At 38.5% G+C, this 21,924-nt stretch overlaps 1 protein-coding gene across 2 annotated transcripts in view; it reads right to left on the bottom strand.

The window, feature by feature from the left end:
* MGAT4D (MGAT4 family member D) overlaps positions 1 to 21,604 on the bottom strand; it is a gene marked incomplete at its 5' end in the record, with an annotated part of 35,445 nt that extends 13,841 nt beyond the window's left edge. The window contains 7 exons of one of the 2 annotated variants that reach the window (XM_083861754.1): positions 1,451 to 1,526; positions 2,803 to 2,916; positions 4,682 to 4,728; positions 6,895 to 7,028; positions 8,776 to 8,916; positions 10,930 to 11,091; positions 21,497 to 21,587. In XM_083861754.1, the coding sequence (XP_083717880.1) occupies positions 1,451 to 1,526; positions 2,803 to 2,916; positions 4,682 to 4,728; positions 6,895 to 7,028; positions 8,776 to 8,916; positions 10,930 to 11,091; positions 21,497 to 21,587 (765 nt within the window). Of the gene's footprint in view, positions 1 to 1,450; positions 1,527 to 2,802; positions 2,917 to 4,681; positions 4,729 to 6,894; positions 7,029 to 8,775; positions 8,917 to 10,929; positions 11,092 to 21,496 lie in introns of both variants that reach the window. The other variant, XM_083861755.1, reaches the window with a different exon arrangement.
* Between the last annotated feature and the right edge of the window lie 320 nt (positions 21,605 to 21,924).

A 21,924-nucleotide genomic window follows, 5' to 3' on the forward strand; every position in this document is an offset into this window, starting at 1 on the left:
CTAAGTTGTTCGCTTTCCTTTAATACAAGACTTCTAAATAGAGGGAGGATATAACTAAGGTAGCAAATGTTCATTCTTTACATCTGCTCTCTACAGAGTAGTTTTTGGGCAGAGCAGCATCTGTGCTACAAGAGCAGCTGCAGGCTGGACATACAAAGAAGGAATAGATATGGTAGAACAGTATGAGGAATGGTAGGAGGAATGTATAGTTTCTTTTTGAGAAAATTCTGAAAGTAGAGATAACCCCCACCAGACCACCACCATCCAGCCTTTGCTCTTAATAACACAGTTCAGTGGTTATATAACGTCTCAGATAAGAAAACACATGCTCTTAAATTCCTTTAGAAATACAAAAACATAAGTAAGTCATTGTGGTGCAAATATGAATGCTTGGAGAGCTTGGTAACAGGAAGGGACATCAAATGTCTGGCAGCATCTTAGCATTTCACTTCACCAGGTTTCCTACACCTTAATGCTGTAGTGCACTCAGTAAACTTGGAGTTTATAATGTTCTTAAAAATCTACAAAAGCCACAGGAAAATACTCCATTTTCCATTAAACCATAATTGTTCAAAATACAGCATTTTTTTGGTTCACCTACATCCTGAGCACCTATGCCACATTTGAGAACAGAGCATGGGAACTCTTATGTATCCCAGCTCAAATGTGTTTGTGTTGAATCCTGAGAAAAGCTGCGGGAGATGCCAGATCCTGCAGCCTTCTGCTTCCAGGAATCTGGTGATGTCCTTCTGGAATACAGACTCTGAGGCAAAATGCTCTTCTGAGTTTTTTTAAAAAACTGTTGACATTATTAAGCTATGTGAAATTTTATAGACCTGTTCCATGATTGACCAGCTCTTAGAAATTTTGGAGTCTCTGGTGGTGATTAAGATCTGTATGGAGTGCAAATTAGCACAAATCTAGAATGATGGTTAAAGCTAAGCTTAAATGCATGGGGATCTTCTTAAAGGCTAACACAAAATCTTCTGGAGAATTAAGGATCTGTGCCAACTTGTAGTTGACCTTATCTCAAGTATCACTCTACTGGTGTTTCCCTGTCTGAAATATTTCACTTCACATTCTACATTTCACTTCATTCAGGGCTATAAGCTGGACCTATTGCCACTGTTTTTCCTGACTGCAGTAAGTAAAAAGATATTAAACCCTGACTTTCTTAACCTAATCAAATCAGAGTTTCATGCTTCAGTTACCTTGCTCTTCAACCTCACAAATGACAGGAAGGCAGAGATGGTTTTAATCAAATAGAACCTGGCTGCAAGATGTGTATAAATACAGAAATACATGGATGCTTGTAAAGAGCCCAGGCAAAATACACAGAAAATGACAACAGAGTGCTGGTTTTATTGAGGCCTTTGAAGCAAATTAAAATTGCCAAAGCTAATAATCAGTACAGAGATATTGCTGCTACTTAATGATAATATGGACATACCTGTAAATAAAATGTTCCCTTAGGTTGAGCATATAGCATTAAAAAGCTATAATCCAAATTCTGTTTAGTTCTCCACCTAAACATAAGCAGCAAATTCTGATAAGCTTTTTGAGGGAGTTGCAAGAGTTATTTCTATAATACAAGAACCTCTAATGCTCTGCATTTTTTGTCTCTCCAATAAAACTGTAAGGTTGAGTATTCTAACCCAGTGCGAAGTGCAAAAGCATTCCTCTACAATCAGTGTAAACATTTGTAAATAATTTTATTTTCCTATAAAAGTAAACATTAAATAAACAAAAAATTTGATCTCTGTCAATGGAGCTTGAAACAAAATGTCTAACAAGTTATTCATGTCAAATGACTTAAAACATTCTACACTCATTTCATGAACAGTAGAAATAAACACCCATGGATTATTTAAAGATTAAAAAGTGGTTTTACACACGATCAGCACAACAGCAAGAACCTTAATTTACAGGTTTAAATATAAACACATATTTTGTACAGTCTCTCATTTTACCAGAGGATGACATTGATGTTTGATAATCAACACTGAAAGACTACAGAGTAATTTATCAGTATTTAATTAACATAAATGTATAACTGATCCAAATCTAATCCTATCCAAAACTAAATTATAAGCATGTAAACTTGTTTATGGTCTATGGTATGAACACATAAGGTTTACCTATAAAGCCAATACACATACACACATATATATAAATATACTACCTGATTTCCTCCAGCCTAAATTCTCAGTACTGCAACTCTCTTGCTGCATTGTTGCAGTGGCTTCTGATAAATTAGTTATTGTTGATTGAAAGAAAATTACTTTCCTCCAATAAATAAACAAATATATTTTTTTTAGTCTTAGTGAATTTGGGGCATGTGAGTGAATGACATTAAGGATGTATTAACAGTAGATAAAAAGTCAATGATCACCAGAAGTTAGGTCACTAATTAAACCCACAGTAGCTGTCAGTAGTTAGCTAGAGAGGTTTCCTGTGTGTTCACAGAGACTCTCCCTTATCAGTTACCTTAAAGGTTTTTCTATTTTTTCCTTTATGACCAGATCATATAGCCTATTGCTCATTGGCATTATCCATCTGGTTTAAAACCTGTTGGATGCCTAGAGTCAAGACCCCCAAGGAGATGCCTTGGCTCTCACCCTGAAGCTGATCTGCAGCATAGCTTTTCTCAAGATCCCCTTGTAAATTTGTTTTACAAGTACAATTGAGGTCCTTTAGCTCTGAAGCATGGAAACATTATGAGCTCAAACAACACTGACTTTATCTGAATTTTCCATTTTACACTCTTAGCAAAAGTTCTTAGGTTTTCTGTAGCAATCTTACCTTACTCGGTCCTCAGAATCTCCAAGTGTTTCCTTCAGGTTGGAAAGATCTGGGTAATAAGAAGCAGGAGGAGAAATAACCTCTAGGACTCCAGACTGGACTTCTCTGGGGAAGCTGGGAAAAAGCTTAGTAAGACCCCATTCCTCAAAAAGACATTTGAGGGCAACCACAGACAGCAGCTCCCCTAAGTTAGGTCTGCTCCTCCAGAAGTGGAATTCTCAACTCTAGCAAAGAAGCTGACTGCAAATTTGGAATCAAGAAGGAGTCTTTAACAACTATCAGAACAGACAGCTCAGAAACTCATCCAAGTCTCAGAAAACACTGGAGAGAAGTGTGTCCCAGAAATCCTGCCCCTCCTACGTCTGTAGATGCTACTTAACAATCCTGAGATGATTGCCAAAATGCAGCAGTAATTCACAGCCAAACCCACTATCTAGAACAACACACAACTGTTCCCCCTTGCACGAGAGCTCCCAGTTTCCTTACCCTTGCTCCAACTCTAATTCTACTTTCTAAGCAAAATTACAGTGTCCCGGAGCAGGAGTTTAAAATGGGGAGTCTGGCTCTAGTCTCTGCTCCAAGAATTAAATTTTCCGTTTAAAGAGACATTGAAAGAAATGTGTAACCTACTTTGGGAGCCAAACCTAGAAGGCAAATTTTCCCCTTCCTCCAAAAAAACCCACAAAACAACCAACCAAAAAAAATCCAACCAAAAAACCATTAAACGAAAAACCCAACAAAAACAAACAAACAACATTTTAAAACCCCAACACAAAACAGGTAGAGCTTTCAAAACTGAGTTTCCCATTTCCTATGATTAGTAAACAAAAGATAATACTAAAAATTAAACACATCATAGTACCAGCATTATGGGGAAAAATATCAATCTTACTGTGTAACCCTGACAAAGCAAATACTCTGCAGTAATTTTTTCAAAAGCATAAAGCAGTAATTAAAATTATCTGAATGCTTAAATTGCTGTAGACATTGTACCTTGGCAGTGCCAAGGAGTGCCTCTTCCCCTTGTCCTTGCCACAGTACTCCTACTGAAGGCAGGAAATGATGAATATTACTTAGCTAACAGCTTCAGTATGAGGAGCCTTCTGGGGAGACCCACACACAAAATACAGCCTGGGAAACCCTTGAATGAAGGAGGATGTGCAGAAACCCTCAAATGAGGAGAAAAGGTCAAGTCCTCCAGGGATCTTGTTCAAGAAAGGTAAGAGCAAGCAGAACTGTGATGGGAACCAAGCTTCCATTTGACATCTCCAAGGTTAATTTGGCAGGGCAAAGACTACCCATCTCATGCTGCCCATAATGTAGTAGCATTTAACATTATAAATGTAATTATAATGTCCTATCCCAAGTCTATTGCCTTCCTGAAAAATAGTTAAAAAAGGGAACAAAGACTGGGAAAACATGGATGAGTTGTGACACTTGGGGACATAGTTTAGTGGTTGCAGTGCTGGGCTAATGGTTGAACTCTCTTGGTCTTACAGGTCTTTTCCAAGCTAATGAATTCTGATTCTATGACAGATGGCAGATTACACTGCAGGGTTGTGTAGTCATACATGTAGCCTCAGATGCATGAATTGCATCATTAATTTCATGGGGAAAAGACTTACGCTCAAGTAAATATTTATTAGAGATTTAAGCTGAGACTGTGACTAGGTAGTTAAAATGTATTTATCAAATAAAAAATGAAAAATAAATCGATATACATATTTCTGCTCTCAATTTCACAGTGTGTTATGGCACACATACTGAGAGTGCACCTTTGCCTCAGTTCCATTTCGGTGTTGAAATGTCCTAATTCTTTTCATAAAAGCTCCAAATATGTTCACACTGGTGGTTGAGTGTTACACTCTATAGGACTTACCTGGTTTTAACACTTTCTGCAACACTCTTAACATACTCTGCATCCACCTAAAGAAAAGAAGAGAGGATTTTATTAAAAGTCATCAATTTTTGTATTAAACAAGACTTTGTAGGGAATATGTATATGCAATTTTTTTTCATTTTTAATTTTTTTCCTTCCAAAAAAACGTGTTATGCTACAGCAGCATTTCTACTCTACTAAGGAACAGTATGGGCTTTTCGAGCCAACCAAATTTTCGATGTAGTTCACTTTTGCTTCCAACTATCTCCAGCTGCCATTTCTGCACTTTGTTTTTCACTGCCTTTGCTGAAGGCCAGGCTATTTTCTGGCTAAAATTCTTTTCAGCTATGCCAGTAAAGCACAGCCATATATCAGAATGATACATTATATATTTTTACTGATATGATATATCAGTAAAAAGAGCTGGTTTGGGTTAATCATCCAAAAAGGACAAAAGAGGGTTATGGCTGATGAGAAAAATCACCTAAGCAAAATATTCTAAAGTCAGCAATACTTAATTTTTTTTATTTAGTCTTTTCCTAATATAACAAACTCATGGCTCTTTGTTTGGAAATTTTGAGGACATTCATTACTGCTGTTTCATAAAAGTAACAGTTTTAGTGTGCCAAACATATCTCTTAACTATATTAAGAGTGCAAAGTTTTATGAATGTGATTTCTAAAGCAACAAAATAACTGTCCTAGCGTTCAGATTTTTGTTTAAATAAACAAATTGTTGAATATATAATTGCCTACCAATTATATATTAAATTTGTAGTAAGTTAAAAAAAAAAAAAAAAAAAAAAAGGAAGTAAAGAACTTTGATAAGAAAAAAAATACCCAGAACTTAAAACTCACTCTCAGTCAATAAGTTGCTCAAGGTTAACCTATGACGTAAACATTTACTTTGATCTTTTACAACTTTGTGGGAAAAGCAAGGTGTGGATTCATGAGGAGTGAACACATCTGCCCTGCTCTCATAATAAAATGTTCTCATCACATCTCAGATCAGCATGGTTATCTGCTCCAATTCACTGCAAAAAATGGCAGCTGTGAGAACATAACTTTTGGATTGGGAGAAATGGGACAGTAATTCTTACAATGGCAGTTTAATCCTAAATTGGCTGATAGGGACTTTTACTACAACCACAGCTCCTGTTTGTTCAAAGTGTCACATTAGGACTCTCCACACTGGGAAACTATTCAAAAGTTATCCCTTAAAAACTCACAGATTCCTCTGAAGCCCTGTGATAAGAAGTTTACCTGAGTGGCAGCCAGGCAAAGCTCATCACTGCCAGGGCTCTTCATTGGGAAATACCAACTGTGAAGTAAGTTCAGCCCCTAAAAGCTATGCTGAAGAGGAACTACAGCCAATAAAATTGGTCCTCCATACTCATCATTGTGATCCAAACAGAAACGTGAAAGTCATAGCCAAACTTTATGAAATGAACTATACTCTGTTTGACACTTCTACACCTGCAAAAGTGATGACTAAATAATAAAAATAGCAAACTATGACGTTAATGAATACATGCATGAATTTAATGCTCTTACAGAAGGATAAAGAAATATGAAATCTGAATTAACTGCAGTCATTTTACCTGCTAGAAGCTATTACTAGCTAATTCCCTCCTGCACCTTTTCTTTTTCTGATATAATCAAGTTTTGAGTGAGAGAAAAAGAAAGCATTTATCCATTATATTTACCTTGAGCAATGTTTACTTTCCCAAACATGTTCAAGGCTCTGAACAGTTTTCTTTTGAATGGGAAATGCCCAAACACATGCAGAAGGCTCCAATATGTTAAGATGCTTTGCAAGATATATGTTATCAAACTAGCAGATACATAATGTGAGCATTTGTAAGACTAAGTTTACTTTCTTCAGGTTCTATGGCACTTGTCTGTGGAGGACTTATTTCATTCTGGAAGCAGAAAACCTTACTTTCAGACATAAATAATGATTCATATGGTTTTGTTGGAAAATCTGACCCAACAACTGTGTTGGTAAATGCAATATGACTTTTTTTTCCTTTGATCATCTGCATTACAGGGGTTTTTTCCACACATGAACACTGAGGCACTAACTCACCATCTCCTCCAGCCCTGAAGAAATCCCTCCCAAAGGCCAAACCTGACAGTATTTTGCACTGTTACATTTAGACATAAATCTCTATATTGTTTATCAGCATTCTGCACCTTTCCATGCAAACTTACCTCTGCTATAAAGATGATTATTATGCAGTCCTTGTTTTGCTCTTCAGATAGTTGGTACAGTAGGGAATGCAATGTATCCATCAGGTAATTTTGTTTTTCCCTTTTCACAGTAGGAATACCCATCACCAGAGAGACTGTAAAGGGAGAATGTCTCAAACCATGTAATTTTAAGGGAAATTAAAATTACATTTTACTTTTTATTTGATGTGACCATGAAAACTTGGTGACAGTTACTATTTCCTTAGCACTGTGACAGCATTTGCTCTGCTACCTGGAAGGAGAGATACCTTCAGCTATGTTTAGTTTATAGACACCTGTGTCTGTGTTATAAACACCAGGTCTACACTTGAGAACTTGGGAGACACTGACAAACACATGTTTGGTACTGAGAATCAAAAGTGAGTATTGCAAAATAAGTGCTTGCTCTTGCTTTGGAGATCTAAGTAGGGGTTAAACCAACACCGCTCTGGTGAGCAGGTTCTCAGGAAGTGAATGCTGTGTATTTCAGAAAGGAATCCAATTTAAAAATCCTTCTGAGCAGATTACTTGATATGCATCAATGGTTTTCATAGCATCAGTAAGAATAAAAGAACTAAGATGCTACTGTGATTAAAAATAAAGGAACTGAAATTGTCTCTGGCAAAGACTCCACCAGTAGCAAACCTGTGCTCTATTACATCGTTAACCCATAAGCAGGATGTCTCTTTTCTCATTACTATGGGTATTACTTAAATCAGCAGCCAAACATGGCTCAGTAAACCTAGGGAATCTTAGTCCTTGCAGATGATTTCTATTCACCAAAGTCCCAGAAGGCTGGTGAGGAAGCAACAGTTTGACATAAAACAGTAGGTGCAATTAGGGACTTGTTTCTGACTTTAACTTCTACGCCAGTGTCAGCTCAAAAACACCCAAATGCCAATGTTCCTTCCCAGCATATATCCTGATAAACCACTGGGGTTTGTTTAATTTTCTACACTGAAGATCAACCTGTACTTCTTAAACTACAGCCTTGCTATTGTGATTTTCCCATACAAATAAAAGAAGCTTAAACACAGAGTATTTGTTTATTAGTGACACTGATCTAGAGGCACTCCAGTGAGAACTACAACACTAGATCACATTGTAGAACTATACCTACTAACAAGGAGTCTGTAGAAAGTTATCCATTGTCATGAGCATGGCCCAGGCTTTGGGGTTTTTAGTTAAATCACACACACTACCAATGTTTCTTCATATAAAATCACCCTAGAGAAAAGTAAAACTTTCAACAAAACACAAAACTGAGCAAAATGGACGACTGGCTACTTCTTTGGTTATTATTTTTGCATGTTCCTTTTACCTGTCCCATGATGGTTAGGACAATGCATTTAAAATTTGTATTATAGTTCACTGGAATTTATTGTGATTTCTACAGGTGTCTGCTGATTTCTCATGTGGATGAAAAAGCTACATTGAAGATATATTAATATCCTTTAAATGATCACATCACCTTTCCTTTTGCTTCTCACATTGGCAAACTGAATGCATTATAAATTCGCCGTGGCTTCCTCATCCACACTAATTTTGTGGGGAAAAAATGTCAGCTACTGCATCTTAGCTATATGAATATATGACTAAAACAAAAAAAAAAAAATCTTTTCCAATTAAGATTATTTTTAATTGATATTTCAAAAGGTTTTCAGAATAGTTTGAGATGAAGACTTGAAATAAAGGTGGGCATTTTAAAAGTACTTTTGCTATTGCCAGTCAAATTCATTCAGCTTAGCAACATTAGAAAGTTAAGGGAGAAAATCCATTCCAAACTTTTGAGTATGCTTCATTGCTAGAAATTAATAAAAAATACAAACACATAGAAAATAGAAGTCAAACTTTATTTCCTACCTCCAGTTCTCTGTTGCCCAAAAATAACATTTGGGGAAATTGCATCTTCATATTCTCGAAGGTGAGGGAGGTAGTAGTAGATATTTGTAAGATGTATGGGGAGCTTTCTGGAGAAATTTAACTCCTTCCACTTCGTATCGCCTTAAAGACACAACAAACACAGAGATGCACATCAAATAAAGAGCAAGCAGAGGAGCCTATTTCTTCACCTGTTCTGCTCAGCTGAATGCTGGTAGATTACCACACACAAGGTTATCCAATTAGAACTATTCCTCAGAAGTGATTGTATGTCATATATATTACACTATATCAAATTGAGAATTTCCCAGTACAACTCCTTCCCACTCAGGTGGTGGTGCAGAACTCCAAGTTTGAATATTCTGGGAATACCATCTGTATTTCCCTCTGTCTGCACACTTGCAGGATTGAGTCATCTTAAAACACAGTAAATAGTTATTTTAAAGGCAGCAGTAAAAAACTATTTGCTTGGGGTTTTTTTTTTTTCATGGTTGGCAAACAATTTTTAAATAAAAGAAACACAAATTCTGAATAATAATCTTCTTAACTACTTAATAAACTTAAATGCTTTCCCCAAAAAGTAACACGTGGTGGCTTTCACAGCTCAAGCAAAAGTTCTCAGTTTATAAAAAGTCCATGGTAAAAAGAATAACCACATACAGGCCTTTAAAAACTATTCAAGAAACAAAAGGGTATAGTAGCAAAGAGAAATGTAGGGATTTTATTTTTCTTTACTACTTTAAAATAAAGATGAAAGCAACAGAACTTCTATTGATTGGGATGGAAAGTTACTTTTCCCAAAAAATGCATCTAAGATAACTCCCAAAATTTACCACCCTTCAAAGTTACATACAAGTATCACAAAAACCATCATCAGCTTTATTCACTCAGCTTAGTTTAAGAAAGGCAGAAGCTTACTGATTGGTCAATATCTTAAGTTTTTCAACTTCCAAAAGATACTCTCACTGAAAATTAGGACTAAAAGAAGATTTCCTACCTTACAGAAAACAGTTAAAAAACCTTCCAAACAACCATATATATCTGCCCAGAAATTTGTGTATGAGACAGAGACCCACAAGTTCTTCCATACTGTTAAGCCATTAAATATACTGGAATTTTGCTGCATAGAAACCACCTTTTCAAGGAAAGAAAACAACTTTTCAAGGACTTTCCTTCTTTATTTGGAAGTAGCACCTATCAAGTATTGGGTAAGGGAGTTTAGTTCCATTGACTACAATAAACCTTTCAATTTTGGTCGTATAATAAAACACCTCTGGAATGGGAAGCAGAAGGGTAAGTAAAAATCAAAGGAAAATTATTCAGCGACTTGAAGAAATTTCTGCCTTAAATCCTGTGAACTGACAGATTTAATACTTTCTGAAATTTACCTGGCTCCAGTAAGAATCAAAAGCAGGGGGAAGGGGAATTTGCACTCTCCTTTACTGCTGTTCAGTGCATTAGGCAGTAACTCTTTGCCCACAGTGTGGGGGGCTACTGGGAGCTGACAAAATTACTCTATTCTAAAGCTCCTAAGGCCACCACCCTGCCAGTGCTCAGCCCTTTGTTTATACACATCTGAACAGACCCAGGGAATTAATATCAGATAAACAGATAAAAACTGGCAGGGGAGAACAGAAGAAGAAACAACTCTAACTATACAAAGAAGAAATGCACCTTGTTCTTTCTTCCCCTGTAACAGTCCTGGTTAATTCCCTATTTTAGTCTGATTATCAGCCTGCTGTACTAAATGAAAATAAGGACTGTTAAATGGTAGTTTTCAGTCACACCCAGTCTCTTTCTGAAGTTGGGGTACAGTGCGAAATGCCTCCAGCACAGAGATGCCTCTTCTAGTTTCCCTTCTCTCCCCAGGGAAGAAGCTCTGTCAGTCTCAACAAGGAGGAAGATAGACCCTGCACAACTACATAATTTATTTGAGGTGACAAAATGAAACTGTCAATCTATTGCATGTAACTACAGTGTGCAGATAAATAGAGATGTACAAGTCTAGAAGGCAAGGTAACTAAAAAGTTCAATTAAACAATGGGAAGAAGCCAGATCACTAAACTTCACATGTTGGCGCCCCAAAAAAAACCCCAAAAAACAACAAAACAAAACCCAGAGAAAACCCCTACAAACCTGTGTGATTTTTTGTCGTGTTCATTCTTCTTGCAACTATATGTTTAATTTCATCTAAGGCACTGCTCAGTTCATGTGATCTTTTTTTATTTTCCTTTTGAACATACAATAGTCTTTGCTGAAGTTCCAGCAACTGGTTTTGGTACATATCTAAGTCATTTCCTGCAATAAGAACATAATTTCTTTTCTAAAAGGTGATTTATATGATGGAATAAAGTTAAAGAATAGGAGATGTCCAGAAGGTCACATCACCAAAGTGCATAAACAATAATAAAGTTTATTCAGGAGAAGAAGTAGTCTGGAAGAGTATTAAGAAGGTAGAGCTTAGGGAGAACAGCTGGGTAAAGGTCAATTGAAGACAAAACCAAGAATAAGGAATCTATAATAAGGAAAAATTCAGTGAAAGACTGTGAGTTGCAGGGGAAAGTGCTACATTTTTCACCAAATAACAAATTGTGATGACCCTTTTCACACTGAAAAGTATAATTATGTAATGGCTTGTCCTGTGTATCAAACACTATTAAGAATAAAACAGAGATATTAAAAGCATTCAGTCTTCATCTATGAGTTACAAGGTATCTAGAGAATGTTAAGAACTATTACTGAAGATGGTTAATATAAAGCAATACTTCAGTAACATCACCCCTTTGCAACAGAGAGTAAAGAAGGTAGAAGGGAACTTCTGCCTCATTTAAAAATGTTTTATAATGCTGCTCCTTTTATTGGTCTTGTTGTGGTTTAGTTGGTTGGGTTTGTTTTTTTCTTAGCGAAATGCTGTTATTTAGAGACTTCTCCCATTCTATTTGTGGGCTGTGCTAAGTCTTATCTGTGGCCGCTCTTGTTTTCTAGGACCCACCGTTGTCTCTCTGGAAAAGTGAATTCCCTGTAAAAGACACTACGAGCGAAATGCAGAGGTAATGCAAATTTGTGAGGATTTGCAGAGATGTTTCAAACTGGAATTCGTTTGCATTTTGGATAAACAGGGTGGGTTTTTTGCATTAAGCACAAATCCTTAATTTAATCAATAAATGTGTGATTGGAAGAATCAGTTGAAAATATCCTGGAAGAAAGTGGTTAGAAAAAAAGAAGTAAACATGTGATGTGTATTATCATTATTTACCTCATGAAAATTTTAAAGGATGTTTAACAAAATCCCATTAAATGAATGCTTCCTAAAATTTCTGACACTCTTAAAAATGTTTTGACTTCAAGAAAGGCATTTGTATCTATGTTATACCATGGAGCTATGAACATAAATCTAGCATTGCTGAAGGGAGGGGAAATCTGGATTATTTCAGCTTCATGCAACAAGACATTTCTACTTGATTGAAGTAGGCTTCCCTAAGAAAATTGGAGAAGAATTTTTAAAAAAACCCAAAAAACAAATAGAAGATCAAAACAAATGAAGAGTCTATCTTTAAACAATATAAAAATAGATTAAATAAATTAAAATAGATTTCAAATTTAAAAATCTGTCACAAGGCATCAGGCTGCAGAGCTAGAACCCCTGACAAAATAAATTTTTTGGCATACCTAAGGAAGATCCCTTTCATCCCCTACCATATAGAAATACATTTTCTCATTTATGCTTTTCTTTTGTAGCTATGTTTCCAATGCTATAATCCAATCTTTAGAGCTTTTTCCTTTAGAATGTATAAGAATAAAATTAAAACAAAAGGTTTAAGCTGATTCAGGTGACTGACAGATAATCATCACACCATTCTCATAGCAAGAAAGTGATTCCAAATACAACATCAATACACGTAAACATGGTGAAGATTTACCTTGCAATTCCTAGACCAATTCAGAAGTATAAGCTAAAGACACAGTAATGGATGGGACTTTTTCTTTAAATTCAAATTTATAGAAAGAATTAGTAAAGAAATTGCAGACAAATTATAACATCCTAGTCCCTGTCTTCATAATTGTTTCATCTATGCAGTGTCAGTGTGACTCAGAATGACCAATGTCACCACTGGGCTGACAATTTGGCAAACACCAAGTAATGGCAGTTGTATTTGCTTACTTACAGGGGAGCCTACCAAAATAAAACCTACCTTTTATTTCCAAGGTGCCTCTTGGAAATAAAATGTCAACACTCAACTATCACTGAGTGCAGCCAAATAAGCTGGCATTTGTGATTGGCCTTATCTATTTCTTCAGGCCAGAAGAGGGAAACTACATTTTTAAGTCTTTCAGAATTGAACCCTCTGTTCAGTTAGCAGAACAAGGTTCTTAGAAATCACTTATCTCACTTGATTTCGATGGCTCAGGAAGCAAGGGTTTGACACAAGGAACATAATATTCACTCACCCTTGGTGAAGAATAAATTTATTATAAAAATATATAGTTGGAAATAGAATATAAAATATTCTAAATTTTACTAGAGCACATGTAAATAACCAACATTAACTATTACTAAACCTTTGCCAAAAAATATGTGTTTAGAAATCCATATGAAGCTAAACACCCTAAATATTTCAACAGTTTTTGAGTTTAAATGGGTTTGTGTGGTTGTGCATGTGGAAAATGTTCTTTCAGCATCTAATGATCCACAGAGACTAAAACAGTTGCTTTCAATAGATTGCTTAGAAAGACACAGGGCATTTTTACAAATACAGTGCTTTCTGACAAGGAGGGTCAAGGAGATGGAATTTTAGGTACAGCATTAAACACCCTCTGTGCCCAGCAACAGCCTGACTTGGCAATGCCTCGTCTAACAATGGTTCCATCAGCAGAGAGGAGTGTCAGAGTAAAACCAGCAAAAAGCAAGATGAGGACCTATGGCAAAACTACAAAAAGCAAATGAAGGTAAAGGAGGCTCTGCAGAGAGACCCCAACAAAGCAGAGCTGGGCAATCACCAACTGGAGGAAGTTTAACAAGTGAAGGGCCAGATTCTGCACCTGGGATGGGGCAGCCCTGGCTGTATGGACAGACTGGGAATGAGAGGCTGGAGAGCAGCGCTGGGCAAAGGGCCCTGGGGGTCCTGGTCCATGGAAAGCTGAATGTGAGCCAGCAGTGCCCTGGCAGCCAGGAGGGCCAACCCTGTCCTGGGGGCATCAGGCCCAGCATGGCCAGCCAGGCAAGGGAGGGGATTGTCCCCTCTGCTCTGCACTGGGGCGGCCTCACCTCCAGTGCTGGGGGCAGGTTTGTGCCACAATGTAAAAAAGACATGAGACCATTAGAGAGGGTCCAAAGGAAGGGTCTGAAATGAAGACTTATGAGAAGCAGCTTAGGCCTCTTGGTCTGTTCAGCCTGAGAAGAGAAGACTGAGGAGAGACTCATTGTGGTCTACAGCTTCCTCGAGAGGGGAAGTGGAGGAGCTGTGGAGGGGCAGGCACTGATCTCTTCTCTGTGGTCATCAGTGACAGAACCCAAGGAAATGGCATGAAGTTGTGTCAGGGGAGGTTTAGGTTGGATTTCCAGAAAAGATTTTTCACCCAAAGGGTGGTTGGGCACTGGAACAAACTTCCCAGTGCAGTGGTCACATCACCAAACCTGACAGAGTTCAATAAGCTTTTGAACAACATTCTCAGGCACATGGTGTGACTCTGTGCAAGGCCAGGAGTTGGACTCAATTATCCTTGTGGGTACCTTCCATCTAAGCATATTCTGGAATTCTGTGTAAAGGCATCTCCCCTTGGTGAGCTGAAGATGAATCACTCTGATGGGCTAAGAGTGGTTCACTGAATTTCCCTTCTAGGAAAAATCAATGGGGCTATACTACCCACAAGCCATGGGAGCAAAAAATAGACCACGTCACCTCCCTGACAGAATGACAGCACTCAAAAGCTTTTGCAGTAAATTTTCAGCTCTACTGCAGCTTTCCTCTGACTGTTACCTACACATTGGCATATGTAAAGCTATGGATACTGTAATTCTAAGATAGCAACATTTAAAATGGTTTTAAATGTGTTCTTATGTTATCTCCTAATAGATACATTATATGTATATAAAACTTTCTGCACTGCAAATTGAAACTGTTTAGAAACAATACCAATCTCTAAAGTAAATACCCATTCTAAAAGCCAACTGATTATTTCTCTTAGCTCCACACATATATACTTCCCATATAATCATAAATGCTTCCAATCTCATTAATGATTTCTAGCAATATCTAAGAGCTGTGGAACAATTCATCACTATCTCCTCCTAGCACTCAAAGAGAAAAGAAAATAAAGGAGAATTGGGAGTGGCAGAAAGGAGGGAAGAAAACACTTCCAAGTCTAGCAGTGAATCTTGTTCCTGTCTCTTGTTTACAAGCTACATTGCTTACCATACCCAAGGACTGTTTCTTTGAGAAACTGCTATTTGGTTAAAGGCCTCCTTAAAGGAAAACTATATAAGCACACTAACTGCAAAAGATCTTGTCATACTCTGTGCTTGGAACCACTGCTCACTGTTCAGGTTAATGAGGCATATTAAACCACTGAGGCATGCACTGCACTAATAACTGCAGTTGATTATCTCTCCATAACTGATCTAATACGAGATACCTTTCTGAATCTTGTTACATGCTTGGCATGCTCAGGTTTTGTGCTCTCTGAGCAAGGAGGGAAAAAAAAAATCCCCAAACAATGCCTCTGTCTCAGGTCAGAATAGCAAGTTCTTATGCAAACACTTAAATTCAACAATGTGCGTTACCTTTAACTGTTTTGTTTAGAGTCTTACAGCACAGTGTTGTGTCTTCCAAAATTAGAGACATTTACTTGCCTTTGACAGTGTCTACATCAGGAGCTACAAAGCAGCAGAGGGACTTTGCATTAACCCAGGGACATCAAAGAAAAGCACTGTGCCAGCAACTTGGGGCAGAGGAGATAGGGTTCCTCTATTCCCATACTGGGAGGAGAATCAGAATACTTTCAGTATTAAAACAAACAAACACCTTACAGAGTTAAAGGCAGATCAAAGTTAATAACTGGATTTTAAAAAACTCACAATATTGTCTAATGAACATGGACTCAGTCTTGAGTTTGGCACAGAGTATTTTTTACTGAACAATTTACATACTGTATCTCACTGAAAACAGATAAGCAAACTTGTTTCAAAGAAAATACAACTTAAGGTCTAATAATACTTTCTTAAATGTTGGCAAACAAGCCTCATCTTAAACACAAGTCTTTTCCTATATTAGAATGTGGTGAAAAGTGATCTTAGAACATTCAGTCAGAACATCACCATATAGGAAAACAATATTATTAAAATAAGTGAAAAAATATAGTAATTGAATGGATATTGTATGGTGTTTGCCCATAATTGGTATACTTTGGTTTTAAGGTAGTACTCATTCACTTCAAGTGATTGCTATTGCTTTGTTCTGGTTGGTATTTTAAATATTTTACTTCTCTTCCTGAGGTAGCAACAACTACTAAATTATACACACATTTAGTTAAATGCCTAGTCACTAAGGTATTTCTAGACAAAACTCTGTTCCTCAAGACTCAGTGCCCAACACTACGAAAGCATGAAGGTCATAGGTTTACAATTGTTTAAGTACAGGTTATGAGGAGACACTGTACAGCAAACAAAGAGAGGTCTGAAATGCTCCTTTATCCCTTTCTCTACAAAACCCAACAATAACTGGCCTTCTTTTGTACCACAGGATTTATGGCTAAGTTCCTCTACTCCTTAGGCACAGTCCTGCCTGGAGTAAAAGTAAGAAGCAGCAGAAGCTTCATTTAGTAAATTACACAGTTTGAAGCCAGTAAAACTACACAGCTTTTTTAAGTCTTGGATATGAATTTTTATAGAAAATTTTTGGATCAGTAAATACTAAGCTTTAAGTGGACCATTTGAGGCTGTTGTATGTTGGAGAGTTTTTTTTAATGCCAAAATGCAGAACTACACAAAGAAACTGAGTAAGCAATTGATGGACTGAAAACCTCTTTCCTTATCACACTGTGAATTTCAGCCACAACCCAACTGCATGTTGAGGCAAAACCTTTATGTGCAATAACCTCTGTTTGCTCTCAGTGTGACTGGAAAGAAATGTACACATGAAGGGAAGACATGGACTATCAGTCAGCTGGGACAAGTAGGGTTAAACACAGCCCAGCAGTCCTAGAGAAGACAAGAAGATTGGCTTCTGCATGTTGAGAAATCTGGATAAGCTGTATTGGCTGAAGTGAGAGCAGTGTAATTCAAGACTTCCTTATCAAATCTGTCAATTTGCCACTATTTAATTGAAGCTTTGAGCCAGAGTATGCCAGTTGGGACTGGACAGGAAATCTGCAAAGAATTCCATCACAAATAACAAAATCTCCTGAGGACCTGCACTTGGCTGCACAGCCAAAACAAAGCATAACACCACAGACAGAAGATGACTAGAAATACAAGAAATGTGTAATCATGGTGTCTGGACTAGCATGTACATTACTGTATTTCAACTGGGAAAAAAAATACTTTCATCAGAAATACCTCTTTAACCCTTTGCAATAATTAAACTTTTTCCCCCCCAATTTGTGGAACAAATTCAAAATGTAGATGTTAAAAAATATATGATCCTTACGTATACTTCTGTGAATATAGTTGTATGAGCAGCTTCTCTCCTGTTCATCCCACCTCAAAGGAATAACTACTGAAATTCAGGTTTCACAATGTCTGCATATATTAACATGCCTAGTGACATCATATTTCAGCATCAATTTCTCCTAACTTCTAGGCAAAGCTTACTTTTAATTTACTTGGACAAAGTATCCCACAAATTTAGGTGAAGAGGGCAGCAACATGTCACAAATCACTTCAAAGAGATTTAATCTTGTAACTCTTGAGAGCAAAATGAAGAAGCACTGCCAAAAGAGATTATCTGATTTACCTCGCTGCTATGACTTACAAAAATGTCACCATTATCCAGCAGAGACACCAAAATTTCTTTTTATTCAGGAATACTGTTTCCTCTGAAGAAACTTTATCTAAGTTCATAATGAGTTTATAATGTTGTTTTGCCTTCCATTTTTCAAGTGGGGAAAAACATTGCTCCCTCCTTATATTTACTTAATTGTTTTTATAGATCTGTGATTTTTTTTTAATGCATTAGTATTTATGAGGAAAATGATAGCTAAAACTGTGTGACAAAATCACTACAAATATTGTAAGTTGTATACTATTTCTCAGAACTCCAAACCTATATGAAGAGTGTTTTTGTGAGAGCAAACAATTTTGGTCAGGTGAATTCACAAGTGAATTGTAACTCAGCTTCACAAGCAGAAAACTCTGCATCGTCCTAAAAACTGCATTTCCTCTGCTCAGATACAAACTCTTTGCTTGAGGCCTGGGGAGGGACCAAAATGCTCACAGCAAAACCATGCAGGACATGGAACAGGAATTGCTGCAGCAGCCCAGCTGATAGCAACCTGTGTTCACAAGCACTTCAGTGGATGCTGAAGGAATCACCACACAACTTTAGACACAGCTTTCACTGAAGATCTGATCATTACCAGATGACTCCACAATTACTTTTATGTTTTGTTTTTTTTTTCCTGGCCGCAAAAATATCGTCATGTTTAGTATGAAACCTTTGCTTATATTTATAAAGCAATGGGAAAAGTGCCTATAAAAACATCTTCCTAACCATAGTTAAAATACACACAGTATTATCCACAATAACCACTAGCGACTGTGGTAGATTCTTATGTTTTATTTTTAAGTGAAAAAGCGAGTAGCATCTTCCCTGTTATGTCAGTTTGAGTTACTTGTACTTGATTTTAGTCTCACAACTCCAAGTCAGTACTCAGGCTGCACATTATAATCAGAAGCAGCACCAAGGAACCAATTATTTACTGATGTCATTGACAGCAAATACCTTTCAACTCAAATCTCTCAAGCTACCTTTATTGTAAGGCGTTTAAAGGTCATAGACTTAAGCTACTGATTTTTATTTGTACAGAAATCGGGACAGAGGCAATATCTGATTTAAACTTCTAATATTCAAGGTCTGACAGGCTCTGAGACTGTGGGCAAACTGAACAATATTTTACAGGACTATTATGTGCTTTTTATATTCTAGAAGTACTTAAGACCACTAGTCTTGAGCTTGGGTGCCCTGCCCTTACAAAGCTTATTTACCATCTCAAAATCAATGCTGTCCAATAAACAATTAACTAGTCAGAAACCTGAGGGAATACTACATACTACTGCTGCTAGTGTGATAAATTGGAGTCAAAAATCAAGAGCAGCCTAAACATTTCAATGGGCAGAGCAGAGAAGTAACAACAGTTAGGGGAGATTTAACAAATGCATGAAAGAAAATGAGCCAGAAAACATTTGACAAATGAGGGAAAGAGAGGGGAGCTGACAAGCTGCAACAGTACTCACAGTAACTGGTGGGCTAAGTAAAAAGAGCATTAGAATAAAAAACACATATCATAGTTTGAGAGGCACCAAAAGTGGAAATTCCTGTAGTGATCCAAGCATGACAATGGAGAACAAATTCAGCAGTGCAAAAGGAAAAAAAACCAGAGGTTTAACAACATCTAAGCAGAGATATCTGCTTGTTTTCAGAGCAAAAGATTAATTTCAAACCACTTTCTTAAACAAATACCCTGTGACAACAACAGAGCATTAGTGGGTTTGCTCTCAATGCCTCTCTCTCTGTAGAAAGAGGCAACAACCTCCGTTGTTGTTACCTATGGCTGGCTGCTCTTAAGGTTTTCTGGATGGGTAGAAGCTTGTCTTGTCCCTTGGGAGCAAAGACTGTATTTACAGTAAAATAAACATAATACATAAAAATAATACATAATACATAAAAATAAACATAATACGCAAAAAAGTCATTCACCATGTACTGCTACTTTAGTTACTAATATTAACTATTTTATTTACACATTTGTGAGATTTACTTAGCTTAAGAGAGTCTTTTAGACTTTAGACTACATATTCACATATGCAATGGTCAAAAGTTTGCTGAAAAAACAGGTGCTAATAATAATAATACCATCTGAGAGGAATTAGTTACTCCGTTTACTGTGGAGGAAGAGCCAACTGTGGAAAGAGAAGTTAAGACAACACATATACACCACAACACACATTATCCCTCTTGCCCAAAACAAACAAACAAAACACAAACTAATAAAATCCCCAAGCAAGACAGCCCGGTGTCATCAGAGAAATGTCAAAAAGAAAGTGAAATGAAAATGTAATGTCAGTAATGAGGAGTCCCAAAACATGAGCCACAAGACAACACAATGATAACTGCAGATTGGACAAATACTTTCATTCTGACATCTCTTGGATCTCAGCCTCCTAAGATACACCCTTCATTTTTCCCTCCCCACTCCTAGCAGGAGTGCTACTGAAGAAAACGCAAAATGTTGTAAGGATAAACAACCATATAGTTGACCTAAAAGGCAGGAGGACCAACACTGCCTTGACTCTATTCAATATTCCATTGTGGGGCCAAGATCTCTACACCACGTGCTACAGTTGCTACAGGAATAATTAATATAAACTAATTACCCGCTAGCTGGAGTTGTATTCATCCCAGAAATTACTAATTGGCTTATACTAATTGTTCTGCACCTATAAAACCAAACCTATTACAAAGGTGTACGTAGGAAGCACTCAAAGACCCACTATCTTTCATCCCAAACCAAGCTCCCCCTTACCCATAACAAGACATGTCTGTAAGTCTCACAGCTACCATTTAGAAAGACCTTCTCATTTCTTTTTGGAAAATATCATCAGTTTTATGTTTCCCATATTGGCTCAGAGAATCTTACACATGGCTTTATGTAGATCTATCTGGCATGTGCCTACATAACTACTAAAATGATAGTGTATAGTTTTAAAGTTTAGAAATAAAATATAAAAATTCAGGGTTTTTTCTTTGTATTCTGGTCCTGGAAAAATGCAAAGGAAAAAGTGACTGTAGGTGAGACACAAAAAAAATTGCAGGATGGATAATGCTACTTTATCCTCCCCAACAATACAATCAAAACCACTTTTAAAGTGTCAGCCACAGCAAGCGTGTTTAGATTTTTCCTTCCATCTTAATGCAAGATGCTAGTTAGAAAAAAGAGTTGAAAAAAATATATTAAAAGAGTTAGGGGGGGGAAAAAAAGTTTAAAAGAAACTTTTATTTTTTCTTAAATTTAGGGTTGTATTTTTAACAGGGCGAGTACGGCCCAAGGGTCCAATCCTGTGAGCTGTTTCGCAAGGCTGTGCAGTTAAGGCACGACCCCGGGGAGCAGGCGAGACCCGCACGCTGTCCCCTACACGCGGCCAAGCCTCACCCGGGGCCGCACAGGTTCCCCATGTGCCCAGCACGCCGAGCCCAGCGCCTCCGGAGCTCCGGGAGGGGACGGGACCCGCCGCGCCCCCCGCCACAACCCCGGCCCTGCCCGGACTCACCGCCGCACGGGGGGACGGAGCCGCACCACGGCCGGGGCGACCCCGCTGACCCCGGTACCGCCGGGCGGGCAGACCCGGGCGGGAGCCAGCGCCGCACTGCCCCGACGGCCGGCGACAGGGGCACGGCAGGTGCCGCCGCGCCCCCCGCCCTTCGCGCCCCGGACAGACGGGATGGGATGGGACGGGACGGGACGGGGCAGCCCAGCCGCCCGCTCTCACCTCGGCTCCCCTGCCACGCCGCGTACCACAGCAGGGGGAGGGCGGCGCCGAGGCACAGCGCCGGCAGCACCTGCCCGAGCCGCAGCCGCATCTCCCGCGGGCGCTGCCCGCCCGACCCCGCGCCGCCGCCTCCGCCCGGGCACCGCGCTGCCCTGCCCTGCCCTGCCCGCCCCCTGCGCCGGGGCCGGGGCACGTCCTGCCTCCCTGCTCGCCGGGCGGGGCCGCCGAGATCGCCCGCTGCACATCGGCGTACCCCGACGGTCGCGGCACGCAAAGTGCAGAGGGGACACTCACTCCTGCTTTCCCCCGGGAGACACCGGCCTCGCGAACAAGTGCCCACTCCAATTCCCGCTGTTAAGCCCCTGAGAGCCCTCCCCTGCCTTCCCCACGCTCGGACCCACATCGAAAAACCTCCTGACTGCGGCCAA

The sequence above is a fragment of the Zosterops lateralis genome, assembly GCF_965231275.1.
Source record: "Zosterops lateralis genome assembly, chromosome: 5".
In the NCBI taxonomy this organism is placed as follows: domain Eukaryota; kingdom Metazoa; phylum Chordata; class Aves; order Passeriformes; family Zosteropidae; genus Zosterops; species Zosterops lateralis.